Source organism: Geotrypetes seraphini, chromosome 3 (assembly GCF_902459505.1).
Source record: "Geotrypetes seraphini chromosome 3, aGeoSer1.1, whole genome shotgun sequence".
In the NCBI taxonomy this organism is placed as follows: Eukaryota; Metazoa; Chordata; class Amphibia; order Gymnophiona; family Dermophiidae; genus Geotrypetes; species Geotrypetes seraphini.
Genome location: NC_047086.1, coordinates 254,009,938 through 254,036,718, shown reverse-complemented (window position 1 = coordinate 254,036,718; position 26,781 = coordinate 254,009,938). Strand labels below are relative to the sequence as shown.

The window sequence follows — 26,781 nt, the reverse complement described above, 5'->3', positions numbered from 1 at the left end:
AGAGGTGTCTTTTGGTGCTTCAATCATTGCGGAGTCGGCTTTTGCATCCCACCCTATTTCAGGATTGCTTTGCCTACATCCCACTTGTCTCTGGATTCATCTGCTGCTGTTGCTAAGGAAGGAAAAATTATGTTCTTATCTGTTAGTTTTCTTTCCTTTAGACGCAGCAGATGAATCCAGATCCCCACCCGGTCTTGATTTCTGCTTTTGGTTCCCTCGCTGGATGTCTCTGTTGTAGGTTCCAGTTTGTAGTTGAATTGGTTTGGTTGTTTTTTTACATATGGGAAATAAGTTTTTGAATTATGCAGTTGGATTGTTCCTGATGCTTGGGCAAAGAGCGATACTAATTAGCCAGGAGACGTTCCATCCAAGAGGAACACCTGCAAATCAGTTCTCTATCTCTTATCTGCTGGTAGATGTGTACTATACCATTAGTCCCTGGATTCGTCAGCTGCATCTAGAGCAGTGGTAGGCAAACTCATTAGTCAAAAGAGCCAAAATCAGCAGTACAACGATTAAGATTTTTTTGAGAGCCACACCCCATGCCTGCTTGCGCTACGACGGCTACATTAACCTGACTGACACCCCGCTCACCTGCACGTAGTTGAAATCGATTCGTGGCAGAGTCTAGAGAATGATACGGGGAAAAAATTTGGCTCCGTCCCTGCCCCGTTCCCGTGAGTTGGGTCCTCGTCCCCGCAAACCATCTGATCCCATCCACACAAGACTCGAATAGTTTTATACTGAACTTATTTTATTAAAATATAAAAAGAAACAATATTCTGTACAATTGTCAGTTTATAAATCAGCGTCTTCTTCCCACTCTCTCTTCCCCATTTCCCTTTAGCATCATCAGCCCACTCTCTCCACTTCCCTTCAGTGCACACACATGAAAACAAGCAAGCAATTTTATATCATTTTCATTCTATTCATTCATGCCAGTTACATAACAAAACATGATTTTACAAAAATAATTCCCTGCACAGTAAAGTCTGCAAGGATTACTAGATGTCTTTAAGCAGCTCCACTCCCTCCCCCTTAACTTCGTAGCCAAGTTACAAAGCACACTGTACGCAGGGAAAATGTTACTTTTCATTTATATTCCATGGGTTTTCAAAGAGGTCAAGGCAGATGACTTTATGCAATGTCACCTTAGTAACAATTATACAAAATAAACAAATATACCCCCTCCCTTTTTACTACACCGCAATAACATTTTTTAGCGCAGGGAGCTGTGCTGAATGCCCTGTGCTATTCTCGATGCTCATAGGCTCCCTGTGCTAAAAACTGCCATAGTGCAAAATATAGACAGCAGATATAAATTCTCAAAACGGACACATTTTGATCACTAAATTGAAAATAAAATAATTTTTCCTACTTTTGTTGTCTGGTAATTTCATCAGTCTCTGGTTGCACTTTATTCTTCTGACTGTGCATCCAATATTTCTTCCCTTCTTTCAGCCTCCTGTATGCTTCCTCTCCTCCAGACCTCATTCCCTCCCCCAACTTTTTCTTTCTTTCACCCTGCTCCCTTTCTTTCTTTCTTTCTTTCTTTCTTTCTTTCTTTCTTTCTTTCTTTCTTTCTTTCTTTCTTTTTCTTTCTGTCTCCCTTCTTTTTTTCTGTCTCCCTGCCTTCCCCCCAAGCCACCGCCATTGGGGAACAGGCTGCCACCGCCACCGGGGAACAGGCTGCCACTGCTGCCATCGAGGAACAGACCACCGTCGAGTTCTGAGTCTCCTTGCTTCCCTTCCCCATAAAGAGGACGCTAAAGCGCCAGGCTGACCAACCTTCGCCACCCGACGTCAATTCTAACGTCGGAGAGGAAGTTCTGGGCCAGCCAGGTAGCGATTGGCTGGTCCAGAACTTCCTCTCCGAAGTCAGAATTGACTTTGGGTGGCGAAGGTTGGTCGGCCCGGCGCTTCAGCATCCTCTTTACGGGGAAGGAAAGCAGGTTGGTGGCTCTAGACGAGCCGTGAGCCGCACTCAAGTAGCTAAAGAGCCTTATGCAGCTTGTGAGCCGCAGTTTGCCGACCACTGGTCTAGAGAAAAGAAAATTAACAGATAAGAACATAATTTTTCCTTCCTCCCATGTCCCAATGTGCCCCTCATCGTCCTTCCCTCTATTTCTGTGTCCCAAATTCATGTCACCCTCCTGCGGGCATTTATCTCCTCTGGCTGGCTCCCTCATTCTAGCTGGCTGCAGTTCCTACATGTGGCCCTTGGCTGACCTGAAATCAGAGGGAAGGCTTCCAGGTCAGCCGTGGGCAGTTTGAAGGAAGGCGGAGAGCGTGAACTTGGGACATAGGATGAAAGAATGGAGGGAGTGAGGAAAAGATGCTGAGGTGGAGGAAGGAATGGAAAGAGAAAATTGGGCGGGGTGTCTGATTGTGAGGGTAAGAGATGGTGCACATGGGGAAATGAAGAAAGAGGAGAATTGTTGGGCATAGGGAGGGGGAGAGAGAAATATTTGACATGGTTGTGGGAAATGCTTGAGGTACAGATGCATAGGGAAGAGAGATGTGAGTGAAATATTGGATGTGGTGCTAGAGAGGGAAATGTGGGACAGATGAAGAACGAAAGTGAGTGTAAACCTCCTAACTTTTCTTTCTATTTAAATTAAAGTATTTTATTTTAATAATGTTCTTTAATGTTTTATACTGTGTACTGTACAGGATCCGAGTTACATATGTTCTCCCTCCTGCCTAACTCCCCCAAGACTCTCACTCTCTCCACCATTGCGATTGACAGAAAGGATGCCCACTCCCTCTTGCCACCGGCCCCATTGAATCCCTGACACTCCCCAAGAGCCCAACATCCCACACCAAACCCCCCCATACCTTTAAAAGATGGTTAGCAAGGGGATGCCATTCCCTCCTGCTGGCAGACCCGCTTCTTCCAAAAAGGCAGGCCTTACCCTTCCTGGTGCATCCTGGGATATACCGTGGATGGGCCTAAGGACCTGATTGGTCTAGATACCTAAGGCCCATGTGGATTCAAATTATGTGGACATAAGAAAGGTTGAAAAACAAATTTAATATAAAATGTTTGTGATATAATATGTAAAATATGGCATCTTATGAAATGAGCAGCAGTTGCTACACTTATCTACTTATACTACTTGCTTCAATTCTTCAATAAGTATTTCTCTCGTTCCTTAAAGATAAAGAAACATTTAGATTCAATTCTGTGACCTCAGCAGCTACACGTGAACATCTTATTTCATGTAAAGTTCAAGTTATACCGGAACCAGCCTCCTCAGGGCCACTTACTTATTAATTTATAATTTTCTAAATACTTTTGTGGTTAATAACCCATAAATAAATTTATCTTAAAGTTGATACACTGAAATGAGCTCTGACGTGAAGTCACGTTTTGCAGAGAAGCTGTTTCAAGGAGCATCCCCATTTAAAGACCACACCATTATCTCCGGTCAGATGGTCAGAGGCTGATTTCTGAGCAATGGGAGAACCATGAATGCTCTCTTATGGTAGCAAAAGCAATGTCCAAGTTATATTCTATGGACCAGGAGTTCTACCAAATGTTTGCTTTGCCTAAGGTAGATTCTCTGGTAGTTCAGGTGACCAAGCACATGTCACTTCTTAGTGAAGGTAGTGTAGTGCTTAAGAATCAACAGGATCACAGATTGGATATGTTACTCAAGAGGCAGTCTGAGGCCTTGTCTCTGGTAGTGAGGGCTGCTAGGCCAGCCTCCTTTGTGGCTCGAGCCTACCATTTTAAATTGCTTATCCCAGGAGGGGAATCGTCTGTTCCTTCTTCCCAACTGTTGCAGGTGGGAGTGGACTATGTAGATGATGTATGATCTGCTGAGAGTAATGGGCAAGGTTTTGGCTCATTCTGTGTCTACTTGTAGAATCTTGTGGATCAGACATTGAGCTGGAGATTCCACGTCCAGGGCCACTCTCTGCAGGCTTTCATTTGGGCAATATGCTGTTTGGCCAGGGGTTGGACAACCTCCTAGCTAGCACACAGGATCACTGTCCAAAGTCTCTCCTGGACAGCATGCCTAGGACTTCTAAGGGGCAGACCCATGGGTCCTTTTGAGGCTCACGCCGTATACGTCTTTTCTCCTCTGGGTCCTCATCCCAGAGGTCCTTTCAGAACCCACAGCAGAGATTCTTTGGGAATAGAAAATCCCAGGGCTCCTCCTCCCATCCAGTAAGTCAGCCCAAGAAGTCACAATGATGCCAGGTCTCCAGCCTCTCCATGTAAGATCAGAGGTAGGCTGGCAGGACTTTCTGGAAGCATGAGAAGCTATCACGACTGATCAGTGGGTTCTGGAAGTCATCAAGGACATCTACAAGTTGGAGTTTGCCCATGCCTTCTTTGCCTGGTTCATAGACTTTGGCAGGCAGACCGGAAAGAATGGTCCATGTCCAGCGACCCTGCAAAGGTTGCTGAACATTCAGGCGATCGAGTGTGTGCTAGACACAGATTTAGGTTCATCATACCCAAGAAAGGTTCAGAGGTTGGAGGCCGATCCTGGACCTAAAGTAAGTCAATGTAGCTCTCAATGTGCCTCATTTTCGTACGGAGACCCTTTGGTTAGTTATTGCCTCAGTGCAGCCAGGGAAGTTTCTGGCGACACTGGACTTGACAGATGTATCTCCACGTCCCCATTTTCCCGGATCACAGGCATTTCCTTCGTTTTCATGTCCTGGAACAGCATGTTCAGTTCATGGTTCTCCCATTCAGTCTGGATACAGGCCCCTGGACCTTCACCAAGATGATGACTATTGTGGTGGCTTACCTCTGCAAGCTGGAATGGCTTGTTGACCCTTATTTGGATGATTGGCTCATTAGATCTCCCTCAAGGGAGGCAGCGGATAGTGTGGTACAGACTGTCTTGATGACCCTTCAGAAAGGCTGGAGCTCTGCTCCATCTGGTTAGCTCTGATTTGGTTTCAGCCCTAGTTGTCAAACAAGGCAGTCAGTGTTTTCCGACAGCACAACAGCAGTGGCTTACATCAACAAACGGAGGCACCAGGAGTGTTGGCCTCGAGGCATGAGCTCTTTCGTTAGATGAAAATTCATCATCTAGCTGTTACTGTGGCTCATGTTGCTGGAGTGCAAAACATGCAAGCAGATTTTCTCAACAGACAGACTCTGGACTCGGGAGAGTGGTCTCTCTCACTTCGGATGTTTCAGACTATTGTTGACCATTGAAGTAGACTTATGTTCGACTTCATGGTGACAGTAAGAATCAAGAAAGCAGTGTGATTTTTCAGCTACATATACAAGCGAGGATGCGCCAGGATCGATGTGCTGGTTCAGCCTTGGCCAGTGAATGAACTCCTGTATATGTTCCCTCCCTGGCCTATGGTGGAGAGAGTACTGAGATGAATTGCCAGGCATCGGGGACGGGTTATCCTTGTGGCTCTGGACTGGCCCCGGTGCCCATGGTAAATGGACCTCGTGTGTCTTAAACTGCTCCCCCTGAGACTTCAGGTCTTCCAGGGACTCTTCTCACAAGGTCTGATCATCCTGCAAGATCCAGAATGCTTTGGTTTCATGGCATGGCTCTTGAATGTTTAGCTTTGACCATGAAGTGCTACTTGGATTTGCTGGTGTGCACTCTTCTGAGAACCAGGAAGCCTGCCATGTTTGTAGCTTATGCCAAAGTTTGAGATACTCCAATGTTGGTGTCACAAGATGCAGATGGATTATGTCACAGTTTTGATGTCAGCTGTCCTGTCTTTTCTTCAAGAATGTCTGGATGTGGGGCTGGTGGTTTCTTCCTTGAAGTTCAGGTAGCTGGAGTTTCCTGCTTCAGGTCACAGGGTGCCAGATGTGCTCTCTCTGCACAGATGCTATCAGATTCTTCAAGTAGGCTCCGAGGCTGTGGCCTCCAGTTCACTAGCCCTTTCCATCCGGGAACCTGAGCATCAAACTGGAGGAGTTCTCGTGGCCTCGTTTGAGCCTTTGCAAGATGCCTCCCTCATAAATCTTAACTGTCAAGACGGTGTTTCTGGTTGCCATTACTTCTCCAAAGCCTGTCTATGAATTGTAAGCCTTGTCCTGTAGGGACTCTTACCTCTGTATTATGGAGGCAGATGTTTCATTGCGGACCGTTCCCTCTTTCTTGCTGTAGGTGGTTTCGGCATTTCACATCAACCGGAAAGTTTGACTTCCAGCTTTCCTGCGTTTGGGATTTAAGAAGGACAAGGTCTTGAACGTGTTGGATGTCCAGAGGGACTATCTTGTATTACCTGGAGGTTACAAATTACTTTTGTCTCTCGGGCCACCTCTTCATGTTGATGAATCAGGCTAAGAAAGGGAGGTCAACTTCCAGAGCTACCATTTCAAGATGGATTAGGTCAGCTATTTCATCCTCCTATTTTGTCTGCGGCAAGGAAACTCCCTTCACTCTGCAAGTGCATTTGACGAGAGGGATTGCCCGAAGCCAGGACGATCCCACCGGATGAGATTTGCCGGGCAATGACCTGCTTGTCCCTTCACACTTTCACCAAGTTTTATAGGGTGAATGTGGCAGCTTAGGCGAATTCCTCTTTTGGGGCCTCAGTGTTGAGTACAGGCTTATCTCTCCCACCCAGAGTTTTGGGGACTATTTAGATACATCCCTTGGTTCAGCATACCATTCCTTATTGCACTGGAAAAAAAAATTAGGCTTTTAGCTTGATATCTTTTCCAGTAGATAGGGATGGTATTCTGAACCCCCACCTGTCATTGTCGATGTGCCTGCCTGAAGGCTGCGTCCCTGACCCTTCTGCCAGCTATCATAAATTGGAAGAAATTGTATAGTTACTGAGGTGTTTCCCCTGAGTCGCACAGGTTGTCATGGCTTATGATTAATAAACCTTGTTGTTTGTTCTTTTCCTCTCCATGGTGTTTTTGAGCTATACCTCGTGTGTTTGTCTTTATGAGCAGATCAAAGCCTGATTGGGTGGTCTCCCCATTCTCCTATTCTCTCCTGTAGAGCTGTTGCCAGCTTTGAAACTGACTGGGGGCAGCAGAAAGTAGGGAGAAGGAGGAGGTGCTGAAAACAGTGATCAGTATCTCCTGCAACGGATTCGCGGGAACGGATGGAAGACCTTTGGTTCAGCAAACCAGCCCTATCTACTGGAAAAGATATTATCAAGGTAAGAACCTAATCTCCTTTTCCTCTGTTTTGTTGCAGGAAGCTAGATTTCTAGCCATAAATCTCATAATCTACATCAGAGTATTGTAGTGTTTTTATTGTCACACTTTCCGAAGTGGCTTTCTGAGATTCTTAGGAATTCAGGATAACTTTAATGGAATTTGAGAGGGTATCCTTTGCAAAAATGTTTGCATGATATTTTGAACTAATTGCTTCAAGTATTAGTGCATGTGTTTGTAATGTATCTAGAAAATTTAATCACGACATCTTTGTTTCAAATCATAAAAATAAATCACTTAATAGTAATTGTTGACCAGAAAAATATACTAAATTTTGTTTCCCCATCCTCTTCATTCTAGTTTAATTTTGTTGGAAGAATTCTTGGACCCAGAGGACTAACAGCTAAACAACTTGAGGCAGAGACGGGATGTAAGATTATGGTGCGAGGGAAAGGCTCAATGAGGGACAAAAAGAAGGTAAGTTCTTGAAACAGTGTATCAGAAGGTTTTAGGTGTCACATTTGTCATAGCCTATGAATTTGTCAATAAAAAATGATGTGCTGTAAGCCCCTTGTCTTATAATAGCTTTTTTCTAAAGGGTGTACACATGTGGGTTACTGATCTCTCTATAGAAGAGGTGGTAGCCCACAAACCTGTTTGGACTCTAAGCCATGTGTAAGTAGTTAGCTTATTCCCTCAGCATTTTTTCTTCCAATACAATGACAGGAAATTATGGTCTTCATGCATCAACCCCCTAGAGGGTTTTTCAAAACATTTTTTGCCCTTTGTCTGATCCCTTTTCCCCGTTAACTTTAACGTCTGTGGAGAATTCTCTGTCTGGAAAACCTTTTTTAGAGGGTAAGAAAATAGTGATTCTGTATCAAGTTGATATTTCAGGGAATGCCAGATTCCAGAATGTAAAATTTAATGTTAGATTATCATTTTAGAGCACTTGTTACTTTTTATCTCTAGATGTATTTTATTTCATAGAACCTGCTAAAACTACTTACATGAATTATCAAGCATTTTCTTGGGTTACTTTAAAAAAACAACCCCCCCCCCAACTTTTCAGTATTTAAGGCAGTAGTACTAGCTATATCTTTTTTGTCACAAATGGGCCTGGTTTATAAGGGAACAAAGAAATCATGCAAATTGATCATTCAAATTAGAATTTTGTTCTCAAATGAATATTCATGAGATCATGAAAAACAGAAATGACACCCTTGAGGATTGCTGAGAATGATCCCTACTTTACAATATCAACCTATTTAGACTGTTAATCAGAAATCATACAACCAGAACTCTCAAGCAACCAGCAAAAATAATCAAAGAAATACTGTAATACTTTAAATAAAAATGAAAATGAAATAAATTTTTGGTGGAAATTTAAGTGTAAACTTAAGAATATAAGAAGTTGCCTCCGCTGGGTCAAACCAGAGGTCCATCGCGCCCAGCAGTCCGCTCCCGCGGCGGCCCATCAGGTCCATGACCTGTAAGGTGACAGGCGTCTAAGCCCTTTTAATCCCCCTATCCTTCTCTGTAAGCCCTTTCATAACTTATCTCTACCTCTATCTGTATCCCTCAACCCCCGTGGCCTTCAGGAATTGATCCAATCCTTCCTTGAAGCCCGGTAGGGTACTTTGTCCTATTACAACCTCTGGAAGCGCATTCCAGGTGTCCACCACCCTTTGAGTGAAAAAGAATTTCCTGGCATTGGTTCTAAACCTGCCCCCTTCAATTTCTCCGAGTGCCCCCTTGTTCTTGTGGTTCCCAATAGGCTGATGAATCTGTCCCTTTCTACCTTCTCTATACCTTTCATGATCTTGAAAGTCTCTATCATGTCTCCTCTGAGTCTCCGCTTTTCCAGGGAGAAGAGCCCCAGCCTTTCCAACCTGTCTGCGTAAGAAAGGTTCTTCATCCCTTTTACCATTTTTGTCGCTCTCCTCTGAACCTTCTCAAGCATTGACATGCCACACCTGAGTATGCCCATGTTTTGCCTACCACATGTCTGGTAGTTTCTCTGGAACAGTTTATCATATGGCGTAGTATGGGGTATAGTATTAGGACTATTTTTAATAGTAACTCTCAAGTAATCAGAAACTACATTTATCTGGCAACTATCAATCCCCATGAGTGCTGGTCAAGCGAGTCTACTGTAATATTTTTTTTTACTTTCTCCTCTTGTATTCCTGTGGAGGAGGGGGGTATATTTGTCTTTTTTTTTAATGACAGATATTTACTGTTTTTGATGGGTCCATCCATTTAGTTTATTGTTTAGAAATTCTTTACTGTGTGAACAAATGCACTAGAAAACACTTCCCTGTGTTATTTAATCTGAGAAAGCATGCTTATGTATAAATTTACTGGCTGTGGAAAATTACATGGTTAACACAAAAGCAGTGTTCATAAATTTCTTTAGCCAGTAAATTTACATGGTGGCAAAAAAAAAGCAGATCAGATAAAAGTATTCTTCAGAATTCTTTATTCTCTTGTGAGGTCTCAAAAAACAAAATAAATCAAGCCCTACACTGGCCATATGTTTTTTTTATACCACTTAGTATTTCCTAGCCTCTGATGCAGCCCTTGCTTGGGCAAAACATAGTCAGTGTCTGGCTCGTTTGTTTTTATTTTTTAGACCTCACATCAGTAAAGAAGTTTGAAGAATATTTGTATCTGATCGATTCTTTTCTGTTGCCATATCAAGGAATGGCAGCCTGATTTCAGAGTTCCTGCACCAGCTCACAAAATCTCACAAAATAATTTTCAAAATCTAAGGGTAAGAATTCCTTGCATATACTGTATTTTCTCGCATATAAAGCGCGCGTTATACGTGGTTTTACAAACCGCGCATACCCTTGCGCGTTATACGTGTGAGCGCATTGTACAACATTTTTTTTACATAGTTCCCCCCCCCCCTGAAGTCCGATTCACCCCTCCGCAGGACCGCTTGCACCCCCACCCCGAAGGACCGCTCGCACGCACCCGCACCCCGAAGGACCGCTTGCACGCACTCCCACCCGCACCCCCAACCTGAAGGACCGCTCGCACCCCCACAGCCTCCGGATTCCCCCCCCCATCATGTAGAAGCTCCTACCGGTGTCCTGCTTCCTCTTGGCGGTCCCGGCCCTTCTGTGAGCCCTGCGCCTGCACTGCTTCTTCCGGCGGTCCCGCCCTTTCTCTGACGTCAAGCCCTCTTGCCCCGCCGACTCCCCGACACGATCAGGGCAAGAGGGAGCTCAAGCCCTCTTGCCCCAGCCAACCGCGGCACCCCCGACACGATCGGGGCAAAAGGGAGCCCACCGCCTTGCCCCGCCTTGCCCCGCCGACTCCCCAACTCCCCGACAATATCGGGCCAGGAGGAAGCCCAAGCTCTCCTGGCTCTGGCGACCCCCCCCCCCCCCGCTAGTTGTTCGGGCCAGGAGGGAGCCCAAACCCTCCTAGCCACGGCGACCCCCTACCCCGCACTACATTATGGGCAGGAGGGATCCCAGGCCCTCCTGCCCTCGACGCAAACCCCCCTCCCCCCAACGACCGCCCCCCCCCCAAGAACCTCTGACCGCCCGCAGCCGACCCGCGACCCCCCTGGCCGACCCCCACGACACCCCCACCCCCCTTCCCCGTACCTTTGTGTAGTTGGCCGGACAGATGGGAGCCAATCCCGCCTGTCCGGCAAGTAGCCAACGACGGAATGAGGCCGGATTGGCCCATCCGTCCCAAAGCTCCGCCTACTGGTGGGGCCTAAGGCGCCTGGGCCAATCAGAATAGGCCCGGGAGCCTTAGGTCCCTCCTGGGGGCGGGGCTTTGGACACATGGTCGGGTTGCCAGACTGAGGTGTGGGGGGGGTGAAGGGGAAGAAATAATGGGCCTGAAAACGGAGAGATTGATGGAACATGGGAGGGAGGGAAAAGCAAGGGAGGGAAATTGGACCCAAGAGATGGTGTGGAAGGAGGAGGAATAGAGATACTGGATAGGAGGGTAGTTGGAAAGAGAAAGGGACCCTAGGGTGGTGGGGAAGGAGGAAGAGATTATGGATGATAGAGTAGTTGAGAAAAGGAGAGATGGTGGATCTAGGGATGGTGGGATCCATCACTGCAGTCGCTCTTTCATTCTTTGGGCCACCAACAGCGTGAATGAAGTAAACATGCTGCCTTCTGCGACTGGAAGCTTTCCCTCTGCTTCTGCTTCCTGATCCTGCGTAGGCATGAAGCAGGAGCAGAGGGAAGCTTCACTCACGCTGCTGGTAGCCCGAAGAGAGCAAGTGCCTTATTGGATCCCATGGAGGAGAGGAACGTGGGGGGAGGGGTCATTAGAGGAATGCTGGACTGTGGGGATGGAGATTAAAAAAAACAAAAAACATGCTAGACCTTCAGGGGAGGGAAGGGAAACAGAGGGGGAGGATAGAGATGGATGGTGAGCATGGAGAAAGAAGAAAATGTTCAATGGGTAGGAGACCCTGGCAAGCGCATTATCAAGTTTCAAGTTTATTTAAAATTTGATAATAAATGCTTATAAAAAGAATTTCTAAGCGAAGTACATAGAAATGGGGAATACCAAACAATTAAAGTTAAAACAGACTTAACGAATAATGGACAATTTACAAACAGAAACATGACGGAAAAAGAAGGGTTAGAACTACAGTGTTTATAGGAGAGATAACAATAATGGAAAAAGTATAGGGTTTGGGGACACAACAAGATCAAAATCTTTTAAAAGAGGTTGTGTAGGGCAAAGGAATAAGCATTGTTCTATTTGGATAGGATTGGATTAATGTAGTTAAATTTCAAACGCACCCTTAAATAAAAAAAGTTTTCAGGGAGCACTTGAATCTGTCTAAAGAGGTTTATTCTCTAAGTGAAAACTGGTTTAGCGACCATCGTTTGAGGATCGCTGACTTTAGTGCATCTAGGCCTCAGAGACAACAAGCATTGTTAACGTAGTTTGCGGGAATTCCTAGGCCCAGCCAACCAAAGTCTCTTCTGGACTCACAAGCAGATTCATTATCCCTGTAGTGAACAGCATGTTTCTAGCTGCCAATGCTGACATTCCTTCTCACTCCCACACCTGCTCAATTCACTTGGAACACCTGTCCATGTATTTGAGGGATGCTGGTTGAACTGGGGAAGTGTTGGTTTTGGCAGATGGAGAAACACTGCTTTCTGCCAGGATGATGAGTCTGCTCAGGACTCCAGAAAGGACTCTACAGCTGATGGAATCCTCACCAGCCAAAGTATTTATTTTTACTGGGGTTTTCTTTTTTTTTTGGGGGGGCGAGGGTTAAGAGTGGAAATGCATGGGTCATGCCCACCCAGTCCGTCCCCAGGCCCATCCAAAAACTGAGGTCTGGCTATGCTTCTGGTATAAAATTACGGTAGTGTCATGAAAATGAGTGTTACCTAGGAAGCAACCTTTATAAAGTTATCCTTCCATTTGAGGAAAATTCCGGATTTAAAAAGCATTCTAGCCTTTTACTTTTGGGAAGCCAAATGAATTGGGGATTTGACAGCCTTTGTCTATTACTCTAGTCGATACTACAAACCAAACAAAGAAGTTGTGCCAGATGATTCTTCATTTTGAAGTTCAGATTTGACCTTAAGATTGGTGGCTTTAAGAATTTTTCCTTTAACGCAGAAAGATTTGGTTTTCAGAGTATTTGTAGCAATATATCAAAGTAACTTATTTTCACAGTCTATGCACTGAATCTGATTAATTTTTGATTCCTTTCCCCAAAAGTTTCAGCATCCTTTTCAAGAAAATCTTCTGCAAGTATCTCAGAAAGAAATCAAAGGAATCTAATCGGAATACTTGCTGAGATACTTGCAGAAGATTTTCTTGAAAAGGATGCAGAAACTTTTGTGCATCAGAAGATAATTTTGGAGGCAATGTCAAATAGTACTATGAAAGTTTATACTAAAAATAATCCTTATTGGTAAGCCATCTATTACTGTAGGTAGTAATTGTTGGCAGTTGTAAAGGTCTTAAAATAAAAACAATGATGGGGAAATGCATATCGGCAGTATTCCTAGTATCCTCTTTGGAGTTGTTTTCTTTCTTTTATGAATGGATTCATGGGTGTGTTACAGAATTCATAGTATCTTTTTTATCTAATTGTGTAGTTCTTTTTCTTGCCATTTCCTTTTTTGTGGTTTTTTTTAACACTTTTACAACGTTGAGATGCTACTGGCTAAGCAGTATATTAAATTTAATTAAACTATATTGTTTAGATAAACTAGATTGTTAGATACTCTTTTTTTTAATTATTGCCATGAAAACCAGATTTGATTGAGATCTGTCTTACATATTAACATAGGTGACAGCAGATAAAAGACCTGATAGTCCGTGTAGTTTTCCCAACAAGATAAATTCCTTCTACAGTATATGATAACATGCATATTTGTTTTTGATCTGTCCTTGCCATTTTCAGACACAGACCATAGAAGCCTGCTTAGCACTGGCTTAATTTTCAACTGTCCCTAGTGTCCTCACTGTGCTATATTTATTTATTTATTTTTTAGGGGGACCTGGGGCAATGGCAGTTTCAGTGTCCTATCTAGGGTCACAAGGAGTTGCAGTTATTATCCCAGGACAAGCAGGCAGCATATTCTTGACTGATGGGTGACGGCACCGACGGAGCCCCGGTACGGACAATTTTAGAGTGATTGCACTCTAAGAACTTGGAAAGTTCTGGTAGGCCGCACCGCGCACGCGCGAGTGCCTTCCCGCCCGACAGAGGCGCGCGGTCCCCAGTTTCTTAGTTTCCGCGGAGCTAAGAAGACGCGTTTTTCAACGGCTGTTGAAAATTTTTTCCTCATGCCTTCCCGCTCGCGTAAACCTGTTGGCTATTTTTTGCCTTTTCTTTTTCTTTAATATCTTTTAAAAAAAAAACATTGTTTATTTTCTTTTGGAGTTTGTTTTTCCCCGGCGGGGCCTTCTGCCACCATCGAGGCCTCGGCCTTCGATTTGGCTGAAGCCGTTTTTACTTTCATACCCCCTCAGCCAGGGTTTAAAAAGTGCCAGCGGTGTGCTCGGCCGATATCACTCACGGACCCACACAACTGGTGTCTACAGTGTTTGGGTCCTGAGCATCAGGCTTCCACCTGCACCCGCTGTGCCACGTTAAAAAAACGTACTCTGAAAAATCGCCAGATACAACAGCGATTACTTTTCGGTGCCGAGATGTCCGACCCCGTACCAGCGACACCGACTTCGGCACCTGCTCAGCCGGCACAGACCTCTTCGACACCGTGCGACACCGCGCTGGCGTCCCAACATTCAGGTAAGCCGGCTAAGAAGCCTTCCCCGCTGGAACGTCCTCCGGTCTCAAGTGCAGCGAGCCCAGTCCTGCCGACCGTGAGGCGCCAGCGGAAGCGCTCCGCCCCTATAGAGGTGAGTCCCTCGACATCGGGCTCCTCATCTCCGGGGCATCGAGCGGCACCGCAGGTACCGCCAAAGAAAAAGGCGGTACCGGTGCCTTCCCTAGATGATCGCATTGCGACCATCCTCCAAGTGCAGCTCAAGGAGCAATTACAACATCTCCTTCCAGCAATCTTGGCACCGAACCTTCCGGTGCCGGTCCGCACTGAGCCACCGGTACCGACAGTGGAACAGCCTGTATTGTCTACATCCACTGTTTCGGTACCGCTTCACTCGGTCTCATCGGTATCGATGCCAGTCCTCGCACCGGAGCCAAGAGCCCAGCATCAGTCAGTGCAGACTTCGGCACCGGTGCAACCGATAACATCCCCCGGTTCTATATCAATGAGGTCGGGTAAGTCGGTACGCAAATCCCGACACTTAGAACCATCTACCCCAGAGTCTCACCGTACTTCCCATGTCAGGGACCCTGATCTGTGGGGGGACTCTGAAGAGCCTTTTATGTCTGAGGGTGAGTGTTCCTCAGATGAGAATGACTCTGCTGTACCTGACCCATCCGCTAAACATGACTCCACATCTTTCTCTTCTTTTTTGAAAGACATGTGTGATTCTCTGTCTATTCCTTTGGAGGCTGAGTCTAAAAAGTCTAAAGCCTTTTTAGATGCCCTTGACTTTGACCAGCCTCCAAAGGAATTTTTGAAGCTCCCTCTTCATGACATCTTGAGGGAGACTTTCTACAAGAACTTAGAGACTCCCTTAACAATTCCAGGAGCTCCCCGTAAATTGGATTCTTTATACAAAGTAATTCCCATCCCTGGATTTGACAAGCCCCAGCTTCCACATGAATCTCTCCTTGTGGAATCTACGCTTAAGAAATCCTCAGGAGCTAGTGTATATGCTTCTGTACCTCCTGGCAGAGAGGGTAAAGCCATGGATAAATTTGGTAAGAGGCACTACCAAAATGCAATGTTGGCTAACAGGTCTGGTAACTATGCTTTTCATTTTTCATTCTATCTTAAGCATCTCCTTACCACCATGGCTTCGTTTGAGAAGTACCTCCCTCAGCGCAAACAGCAAGCTTTTCATCACTGCTCGTCTTCTCTGTTTCAACTCCGTAAGTTCATGGTTAGATCCATTTACGACACTTTTGAACTTACCTCCAGAGCGACAGCAATGTCTGTGGCCATGCGTCGCCTGGCCTGGCTTCGGGTATCCGAACTTGATGTTAACCATCAGGATCGGTTAGCCAATGCCCCGTGCCTGGGGGATGAGCTCTTTGGGGAATCCATGGACTCGACCACTCAAAAGCTCTCGGCCCACGAAACACGCTGGGATACTCTGCTTAAAAATAAGAAAAAGCCTCCTCAAACACGACCTTTTAGGCAGCAGTCGGCCTATCGACGCCGCTTCGCAGCTCGCCCATTACCAACAACTTCTCAGCAACCCAGGCGTCAACGTCAACAGCAACGTCAGCCTCCCAGACAACAACAGCAGCAACAACCTGTGAAGCCACCTCCACAACAAAAATCGACACAGCCCTTTTGACTGCATTCTCCAAAGCATAGCCAGTGTTCCCATATCTGCTCACCTACCTCAACCTATAGGAGGTCGTCTTTCTCTGTTCCTAAGCCGGTGGGAAGTTATTACTTCGGACCAGTGGGTCCTCAACATCATCCGCCACGGCTACTCTCTCAACTTTCAGACCCTTCCGACCCAAAGCCTGCCAAAAGAGTCTGCTTTGAACAATCCTCAGTCTGCCCTCCTTATTCAGGAGATTCAATCCCTTCTCCTTCTGAACGCTATAGAGGAAGTTCCTCTAGATCAACAGGGGCAGGGATTCTACTCCCGTTACTTTCTAGTTCCCAAAAAAACAGGAGATCTCAGACCAATCCTGGATCTTCGCGATCTCAACAAATGTTTAGTAAAGGAGAAATTCAAGATGCTTTCTCTAGCCACTCTTTATCCTCTTCTCAATCAAGACGACTGGCTATGCTCCCTCGATATCAAGGAAGCATACACTCACATACCGGTCAATCTGACTTCCAGACGGTATCTCCGCTTCATGATCAATCGTTGTCATTACCAATACAAGGTGCTACCCTTCGGTCTTGCTTCCTCTCCAAGGGTGTTCACCAAATGTCTCATCGTGGTGGCTGCATTTCTACGCTCTCACCACCTTCAGGTCTTCCCTTACCTGGACGACTGGTTAATCAAGGCCACTTCCTCTCAAGAAGTACTCCTAGCCACCAACCAGACCATCCTGTTTCTACAAATCCTGGGTTTCGAGATCAATCTACCCAAATCTCATCTCATCCCCTCTCAGAAACTTCAGTTCATTGGAGCAATCCTAGACACAGTTCTGATGAGAGCGTTCCTGCCGTCCAATCGTCTTCAGACTCTCCAATTTCTCTGTCGGCAGGTACTTCTTCAACGCTCTATATCTGCCAGGCAAATGATGATACTATTGGGTCACATGGCCTCTACGGTTCATGTCACTCCCCTTGCACGTCTCCACCTGCGCACTCCACAATGGACCTTGGCTACCCAATGGTCCCAGGCGACGGATCCTTGCTCACGACACATATCTGTGACATCATCTCTTCGTCAATCTCTACAATGGTGGTTGATATCCTCAAATCTATCCAGAAGTCTTCTGTTCCATCTACCTCCTCATCAACTTATCATCACCACCAACGCCTCCCCTTATGCCTGGGGAGCTCATTTGGACGAGTTCCAAACTCAAGGTCTTTGGACACCTCAGGAAATGAAGCACCACATCAATTTCCTAGAACTCAGAGCGATATTTTATGCCCTGAAGGCTTTTCAACATCTTCTCTTCCCTCAGGTCCTTCTGATATGCACAGACAATCAGGTTGCAATGTACTACATCAACAAACAGGGTGGAACAGGGTCTCTTCTCTTGTGCCAGGAGGCCCAAAAGATTTGGTCTTGGGCCACTTCTCGCCAGTTATTCCTGAAAGCGATCTACATTCAGGGAGAGCAGAATTCTTTAGCAGACAAACTCAGCAGAATTCTCCAGCCCCACGAATGGTCTCTAGATCCTCTCACGCTCCAGTCCGTCTTCACTCAGTGGGGCATACCTCAGATAGACCTCTTTGCAGCTCCCCACAATCATCAGCTGCCCCAGTTCTGCTCCAGACTCTACTCTCCTCACCGTCTGGCAGCCGATGCATTTCTTCTGGATTGGTCCAATCTGTTCCTGTATGCTTTCCCTCCTCTACCACTCATGTTACGAACCTTATTAAAGCTCAAGAGGGAACGAGCCACCATGATTCTGATTGCTCCACGGTGGCCCAGGCAGCACTGGTTCTCCCTTCTACTTCAACTCAGTTCCAGGGATCCTTTTCTGCTTCCAATATTTCCTTCTCTGCTTACGCAGCATCAGGAGACCCTTCTGCATCCCAACCTACAGTCTCTGCACCTGACGGCTTGGTATCTCTCGGGTTGACTTCACATGATTCTCTTCTGTCTCAGCCTGTTCGTGCCATCCTGGATGCCTCCAGGAAACCAGCCACTCTGCTATGTTACCATCAGAAGTGAACACGGTTTTCTTCTTGGTGTCTTCTTCATCATCATGATCCTACGTCCCTTGCAGTGGAGACATTGTTGGATTATCTGCTTTCTCTGTCTGACTCGGGCCTCAAATCTACCTCCATCAGAGTTCATCTTAGTGCTATTGCTGCTTTTCATGAGCCGGTCCATGGGAAACTCCTTTCAGCTCATCCCCTGGTCTCCAGATTCATGCGAGGTCTTTTTAATGTAAAACCACCTCTTAAAGCACCTCCTGTTATCTGGGATCTTAATGTGGTTCTTTCCGCCTTAATGAAGCCTCCATTTGAACCTTTGGCTACCACTTCTTTCAAGTTTCTCACTTGGAAGGTACTTTTTCTTATTGCTCTTACCTCTGTCAGGAGGGTCAGTGAGCTACATGCACTAGTTGCGGATCCACCTTTTACAGTCTTCCATCATGACAAGGTGGTTCTGCGTACACATCCAAAGTTTCTCCCTAAGGTTGTCTCTGAATTCCATCTCAACCAATCCATTGTTCTGCCTGTCTTCTTTCCGAAACCTCACTCTCATTCTGGGGAACAGGCTCTGCATACTTTGGATTGTAAGAGGGCTCTAGCTTACTATCTTGAGCGTACAAAACCCCACAGATCAGTTCCCCAACTCTTTCTGTCCTTTGATCCGAATAAATTGGGGCGTCCTGTTTCTAAACATACGTTGTCTAATTGGCTGGCAGCGTGCATTTCATTCTGTTATGCTCAGACCGGACTGACACTGGAAGGTTCTGTCACGGCCCATAGAGTCCGAGCGATGGCAGCATCTGTAGCTTTCCTCCGTTCCACTCCTATTGAGGAAATCTGCAAGGCTGCTACTTGGTCCTCAGTTCATACTTTTACATCTCATTATTGTCTGGATGCATTCTCCAGACGGGATGGACACTTCGGCCAATCTGTTTTGCAAAATTTGTTTTCCTAATGGCCAACCTTCCCTCCATCCCTCTTTTTTGTTAGCTTGGAGGTCACCCATCAGTCAAGAATATGCTGCTTGCTTGTCCTGGGATAAAGCACAGTTACTTACCGTAACAGGTGTTATCCAGGGACAGCAGGCAGATATTCTTGCGTCCCTCCCACCTCCCCGGGTTGGCTTCTTAGCTGGCTTATCCTAACTGGGGACCGCGCGCCTCTGTTGGGCGGGAAGGCACTCGCGCGTGCGCGGTGCGGCCTACCAGAACTTTCCAAGTTCTTAGAGTGCAATCACTCTAAAATTGTCCGTACCAGTGCTCCGTCGGTGCCGTCACCCATCAGTCAAGAATATCTGCCTGCTGTCCCTGGATAACACCTGCTACGGTAAGTAACTGTGCTTTCCTTATTCTTATTGCCTAAATGCATTACCTTGCATTTCTCCACATTGAACTTCATCTGCCATTTCTCCGCCCATGTTTCTAACCGACACAAGTCGCTCTGGAGTTCCTCTCTATCCTCCTGCGATCTGATTGCCCGGCATAGTTTTGTATCGTCTGCAAACTTGATGATCTCACTGGATGTTCCTTCCTCCAGGTCATTGATATAAATATTAAAAAGGATCGGCCCAAGTACCGAGCCCTGAGGTACACCACTAGTCACTTTCTCCCAGCCGGAGAACTTCCCATTTATGCCCACTCTCTGCTTTCGGTTTTCCAGCCATTTGCCTATCCATCTTTGTATATCTCCCTCTATGCCATGGCTTTGTAGTTTCCTGAGAAGTCTTTCGTGTGGAACTTTGTCGAACGCTTTCTGGAAGTCCAGTGCTACACTATGTTATCAATGTCTTTCAAAGCAGATCTGACTTAAAAGCGCCCTAGAAATAAACTTTCTCAAAAATCCCAAGCTCCTACTTAGCAAGAGTTCACTCAGTCTTTTGGTGCTCTTCTGAAATGCCTACTCAACATCCTAAAACCTCCTACCAGACCCATCGGAGGTCCACTTACTCTTTCCCACTAATGGAGTCTTCAGTTTCACCTGTGGTGCAATAGGGATATGCATGACATCTACCAGGATTTCCCACTTTCATTAGAAACTCGCAACCATTCTACAGTTTAATGCTATCATTCCAAGTGTTTCCTCATACCAAGAAAGATGGAGGTCTTCGACCAATTCGCGATCTCCGTCTTCTCTCAAAAACTTGAAAAGAAAAAAAAAGAAAAGAAAAAATAAGACAAGGAAGCAAAATTCTGCATACTCCTTAGCAACCTTGTATCCTCTCCAAAACAGGAATGTCTGGCTGTGCTCACGAGATTTCATGGACTCATGCATGCACATCTCCGTTCTGAAAGTCTATAGCCAGTACCTGTGCTGTCAAATAGGCCAACAACACTTTCATCATAGTAAACTGCCTTTTAACCTGGCGTCAGCAACCAGTGTCCACAAAATATCTAGTGATAGTGGCTACAACACGCGCTCTTACGGCTTTCGTTTGTTCCTTTGTCTGGATGACTGATTGTTAAAGGCATCGTCACTTCAAACAGTCCAGTTAGCCACTGACCTGACTATACAATCTCTACGGGTTACACTTAGTTACTAGATTTTACATCTCCAATTATCTTACTCTAGTGTCTTCTCGGAAGAATCCCAACACTGAACATCACCTTTCCATTAAAGTATTTTGCTTTACAAAGCTTTTCCGACTGAATGACTAGGACAGTGGTTACGTTGCAAGGCATCAACAGTTCATGCAACACCTTTTTCATGCCTACTTGTAACAGCAACTGATTGTACTCTAACCCCATAGTGGAAGCAGCCTATGAACCTGCTTTCACAACATTTCCAGGTCACCTTTCTGCTCTATATATCTTTGCCGTGGTGATTATATCCAGGAACCCAGTCCACTTTATTCCAGGTTCCTCTGCATTAGAACATTCTATCATCACATGTCTCCAGGTATGAATGAGAAGCTCACCGTCTCAGCCTTCATGCACAGCATTATTGGATTCTACAAGTGGAATTCCTCCATATCACATTGTTGAACTTTTGCTGCCTTACACACCTTTCAAGATCGTCTCCTGAACCAACTAATTCTAATCATCATAGCACTCAGCTAGCCATCTATTTTATAATTATCCAAGGAAATGCAGGCTCTCCTCCTCTATAACAGGAGGTAATACAGAACTCTTAGGGGCTCCTTTGCATCCTTCCCTTGAACAAATTTACCTAACAGGATCGCAAAATGGTCTTAACAGGCATTTTCAATAGATTCCTTCAATCTGCCGAGTTGTGACTTAGTGTGACTCACTTCATCCCTACTCTTCCAAATCTACTTGGCTTGAGGATCTCCACAATTATAAATATTCCCGTCTTATCAAAAGTCACAAACTTTAGCACGTCTGCTACTGTCTCTACTCTTCTCAGCATATGCAATCAGATTAATTTCTTCCAGACAGCACAAACAAGTTCCTCCATGTGTTCCTTCTTTATGTTTTGCAAATCTTTCTCCAAGTTTCGGCAACATCCACAGTAACTGAGACAATTTTCATTATCACCTTCTATTCGATGCTGAGGCACCAATTTTCAAACCTTTTAGTTGTCTGGACTCAGAGTAACAGATCTCTTCGTTACTTTGCAGCCTGTTTCCTGGCTCCCCATGCATAATAACTTCCATTTCTTTATTCCAGTGTCAACCAATGTAACTTCTGCATACACTGCTCCACACAGTGAAACTACCGCTATAGGTTGGCACATTTTACCCTGTAGGACTTGGTTCTAAACATATGTCCTATATCATTGCTGCATTACTTTTTTTGTGTCTCTCTAAAAGAAAAAAGAAAAGAAGAAAGACAACAAACAAAAACACTTAAAGTACATGTTCATCAAAAGACATGGGAATTTGAGCAACATATCTGTTCCTTTCTCGATTCATGAAAGGGCTCAAGATGTGAAACCCTCCTTTCCAACCTACTCTAGCTGTTTGGATCCTGTTATCCCTCTCCACTAGATGAAGCATCCATTTGAAAGACTTATACTTCAGCTCTTAACTACCTCGTTTAGACAGAAGCCTTTTCGCTTTTTATCACCTCTGTACACTGAATTCCAATTTGCTAATTGATCCACATTTTCTTAAGATAGATGTTCTTTTCACTCATCTCCTCTTTCTACTAGAAGTAGACTCAAATTCTCACCTAAACCAGTCTATAGATTTTCCTACTTTATTCCCCAGACCACATTCTCATCCTGGGAGAGCTGTACTTCACTCATTAGACTATAAATCCACTTTAGCTTACTGTCTACATAGAACTAAGACTTCAAAACTACAACTTGTCTGTTCTCATCTATCAATCCCAACAGACTTGGAGCTCCTGTAATCAAGAAGACAATTACTCCAAGGTTTGCAATCTGCATATTATGTTATGCTCGGGCTGGGCTGCCACTGTAAAGTCATCTAATAGCACACACAGTAAAAACAATGACAGCTTCAGTAGTTCACTCCATTCCTTTCCCTTTGAGGACATTTACATCGTCAGTTCATGCTTCAGCATCCCATTGCTGTCTGGAGACTAATTCCAGACAGGATAGTCTGATCGGTCAGACAGTTCTAAAAAAATTTGCTTACTATTTAGTCACCAATTTCCCTCCATCCCATTCGTAGTAGCTAGGGAGTCTCATCTGTGAGAATATGCTGCTTGCTTGTCCTGGGATAAAGCAGTTATTTATTTATTATTTAAGCATTTATTTACCACTTATAGTCTTAGTGGTTTACATTCAGGTACTCAAACATTTTTCCCTATCTGTCCTGGCAGGCTCATACACTATCTAATGTACCTGGGGCAGTGGGGGATTAAGTGACTTCCCCAGGGTCACAAGGAGTAGTGTGGGATTTGAACCCACAACCTCAGGGTGCTGGGGCTGGGGCTCTAACCACTGCACCACACACTCCCCAGGTGTTATCCAGGGACTGCAGGCAGATATTCTCACAACCCTCCCACCTCTCCTAGTTGGCTTCTTAGCTTGTTTACTGAACTGATGGTCCTGCGAGTCGAAGGTTGAGAAGGCACTCGGATATGCACGGTATGGGCAATCTTGAGACTTCTAAAGAAATTAAAGTGACAATATACTTTTGCTTTGTCTGTACTGGGCTCCGAGGATGTCGTCACCCATCTGTAAGAATATCTAACTGCTGTCCTTGTATATCACCTGTTCCAGGTAAGTAACTGTGCTATAAACACTGGACTCTTATATCTTAGCTTCTGTTGAGAATTATTAGTACACTTGTGACTTTCTTTTCTCAGTTTTATATTGTTTCCTTACCTCCCCCTCCCAAAAAGAGAACCCAAAAAACAAACTTCTTCCTGAAAAGAAGACTAGAAAGGGACTAAATTGATTTCTGTTGCAGTTAACACAGGAGACCATACTTGAGCTGTTGATTCCCATTTCTCATGAACTACAGAAGGATATAACTTTAAGAATTTGAAACTTTTTCACCTTCTGCAGTGGAGAACAACTCTACTCAGTTTTTCCTTCTACAAGCGACCTCAGAAGGTCTGTTTTGCTCTGCTTCCTTTTGTTATTTTCAGTTATTTTTCCGTCGGATTCTTTGTGGCTTCTGTGCTCAAAGGTCCCCTGCTTTGGCATATTCTATCGGGGAAAGCAGTCTTGCTTGAGAGGACTGCTGTTTCAAGGCAATCTCAGAGTCCCTGCATAGCCAGCATGCTTTGGATCCCATCAGGAGCTCGGGATCTGTCCCCCTAGGAGTGGCTCATCTGCTGGATGTGTGAGGCCTCTGAGTAAGAACCCTTTGTGTAACTTCTCACCCCATCGCTGCGTGAGGAATCTTGAGGGTGGGAGTCTGACTAGCAGCAAGAAGAATCCCTTTGACGGTTAAGGTTTGTGCATGTTGAGGTAGAAATCTTTTCCCTACAGTCAGGCTGATCCATGCAAACAGGCATCTGAAGTCAGTGAGTACTCCCATTATTCCCTATGGGGAGCATCGGGGTGGGGTGGGGTCTGTAATTTTAAACTTTGGAGGTTTCTGGGGTTAGTACTTGGGTTCTTCTCCAAAACCCTAAAATTGCCTTAAAAAAAAAAAAATAATAGGGGGGAGGGGAGTGTTCTGTCTCCAATGGCTCGTTTTTGTGCTATTTTTTTTACAGCGGCCATCTTTGATTTTTAGCAATCTGATTTAAAACTTTTTTCCATAGCAAAACCATTGATTTTTGCTAGTAACTGCCTCTGATGGGTGCCCCAGGCCTGTCTAGTCCCAGATCCTGCGCTGGTTACACAGCATTGCCAGTAGAGGAGCGACGGTGTTCCACATGTTGCAGGAGGAAAGGGCAGGAGCTTCGGGTTTGGCCCTCCAGTCAGTATTCAAAGGCCTTGGAACCCTAAAATCCCAGAAAAGCCAGCCTAAGGGGAAGAGATCCTGCTTGGATGAGCCAAAAAGTGATGGGGCAAAACGCAAGCACATAGTGGCAGATGATTTAGCTCCTCTTCTCCAGCTTGGGATTGTGCAAAGAGCCTCAGGTTCCTTGATGCAGGCTTCTCAGATTTTGTCATCCTTTTATGGAAAATGTACTTAACAGTTCCGGGAAGAACTGTGCTGCCTTTGGGCGCGCCAGCTCTGCCTAAGGGGGATTCTTCTCCCAAACAGGCATCCCCATCTCATACCATGCCAGATCCCAAAGTCGGTAACCATTTGGAACAAGATTGGGATAATTGGAAGTTCCTTTCCATTCCTTTGTTTTTGCAGGGCGATGGATAACAGTGTTGATCCCCCCATGCATCGTCTTTTCAAGTCAGCCTCAGTTTTCCATCTCATTTCTGACACCCTATCTGTACTGAAGCTTAATGCCCAGAGGCCCTCCACCTCACAACATTCATAAACTACAAAGAAAGAGGAAGACAGGCAAAAATAAGTGGAAAAACTGAGTGACTGGTCGAGTAGTCAGGAAAGCAAAGATACAAATGGAAGAAAAAACGGGGAGAAAAGACATTTTTTTTAGATAAGTGATATTGCTGAAGGGTTGGGCAAGATTTGCCTCTTTGCGGATGATACCAAAATCTGCAATAGAGTAGACATGCTGGATAGTATGAATAACATGAAAAAAGACTTATCGAAGCCTGAAGAATGGTCTGAAATTGGGCAGCTAAAATTTAATGCTAAGAAATGCAAGGTCATGCATTTGGGCTGCAAAAATTCAAAGGGATGGTACAGTTTAGGGGGTGAAGAACTTATGTGCACGATGGAAGAGTTGGACTTGTGATGAATTTATTGTGGCCAAACAGGTTGAGAAGGTGACGGTGAAATCTAGAAGAATGCTAGGGTGCATAGAAAGAGGAAACCACACCTTCAAAAAAATATAAAAAGGATGGAGTCGTTTCAGAGGAAGGCTACTAAAATTGTGCATGGTCTTCTTCAAATGGCGTATGGGGACAGACGTAAAGATCTCAATATCTATACTTTGGAGGATAGGAGAGAGATAATAGAGACTTTTACATGGCGTGTATGTGCATGAATCAAGTCTTTCATTTGAAAGGAAGCTCTGGAATGAGAGGGCTTAGGATGAAATTAAGAGATGATAGACTCAGTAATCTAATGAAATACTTTTTTTACAGAAAGGGTGGTAGATGCATGGAAGAGTCTCCTGGAAGAGATGGTGGAGTCTGTGTCTGAATTAGAGAGCTGCACGGGAACGGGGACGACGGGAATCCCGCGGGACCCGCGGGCATCCCGCGGGTTCCCCCTTTGGGTCACGGGGATCCCATGGGGACGCCCCTAGGGTCGCGGGGATCCCATGGGGACGCCTCCGAGGGTCGCGGGGTTCCTGCGGGGCTGGATGTACTCAGTCGCGCGGCTCTTCTCCCTACCTTCTCTGCTTGCAGCACAGAGCCGAACGGAAGTCTTCCCGACGTCAGCGCTGACGTCGGGAAGACTTCCGTTTGGCTCTGTGCTGCAGGCAGTGCAGGTAAGGAGGAGAGTAGCCTCGCGGTTCGAGTGGCTACCAAGGGAGGGGGCGGTCTGCCCCGCCACACCCCGCCCCGTATGCAGCACAGCCGGCCAGGTCCCCTTACTTTTGTGGCACTTCCCCGACCGACCGACAACAGCCCCGGTCCGACAATTCTCCCTGCCCTGTAGCCGCGAATCTAAATTATCTTCTTACAGCAGCTGTAATAAGGTAATTTAGATTTGCAGTTAAGGGCAGGGAGGTTTGTCGGACCGGGGCTGTTGTCAGTCGGTCGGGGAAGTGCCACAAAAGTAAGGGGACGTGGCCGGCTGTGCTGCACCCGGGGCGGTAGAGAAGGAGTGGGGAGAAGGACGCTGAAAGGCCATGGGGAAGACGGGAGGAGGGGGGGAAGGACTCTGAAAGCACTTGAAGACAGAGGAGGGAGAAGGACGCTGAAAGCACATGGGGAATACAAAGGGGTGGAGAAGGACGCTGAAAGGCCATGGGAAGGGAGGGGGGGAGGAAGGACTCTGAAAGCACTTGTGGAAGACAGAGGGGGGAGAAGGATACTGAAAGCACATGGGGAAGACAAAGGGGTGGAGAAGGACGCTGAAAGGACATGGGGAAGACAAAGGGGTGGAGAAGGACGCTGAAAGGCCATGGGAAGGGCGGGGGGGGAAGGACTCTGAAAGCACTTGTGGAAGACAGAGGGGGGAGAAGGATACTGAAAGCACATGGGGAAGACAAAGGGGTGGAGAAGGACGCTGAAAGGACATGGGGAAGACAAAGGGGGGGAGAAGGACGCTGAAAGGCCATGGGAAGGGCGGGGGGGAAGGACTCTGAAAGCACTTGTGGA

General features: G+C 45.8%; 1 protein-coding gene across 4 annotated transcripts in view; it reads left to right on the top strand.

The window, feature by feature from the left end:
* Positions 1 to 26,781, top strand: part of QKI (QKI, KH domain containing RNA binding) — a 547,679-nt gene that overhangs the window by 180,979 nt on the left and 339,919 nt on the right. For all 4 annotated transcript variants that reach the window (XM_033937413.1, XM_033937412.1, XM_033937415.1 and 1 more), the window contains exon 3: positions 7,478 to 7,594. In XM_033937413.1, coding sequence (XP_033793304.1) covers positions 7,478 to 7,594 — 117 coding nt within the window. The remainder of the gene's footprint in view (positions 1 to 7,477; positions 7,595 to 26,781) is intronic.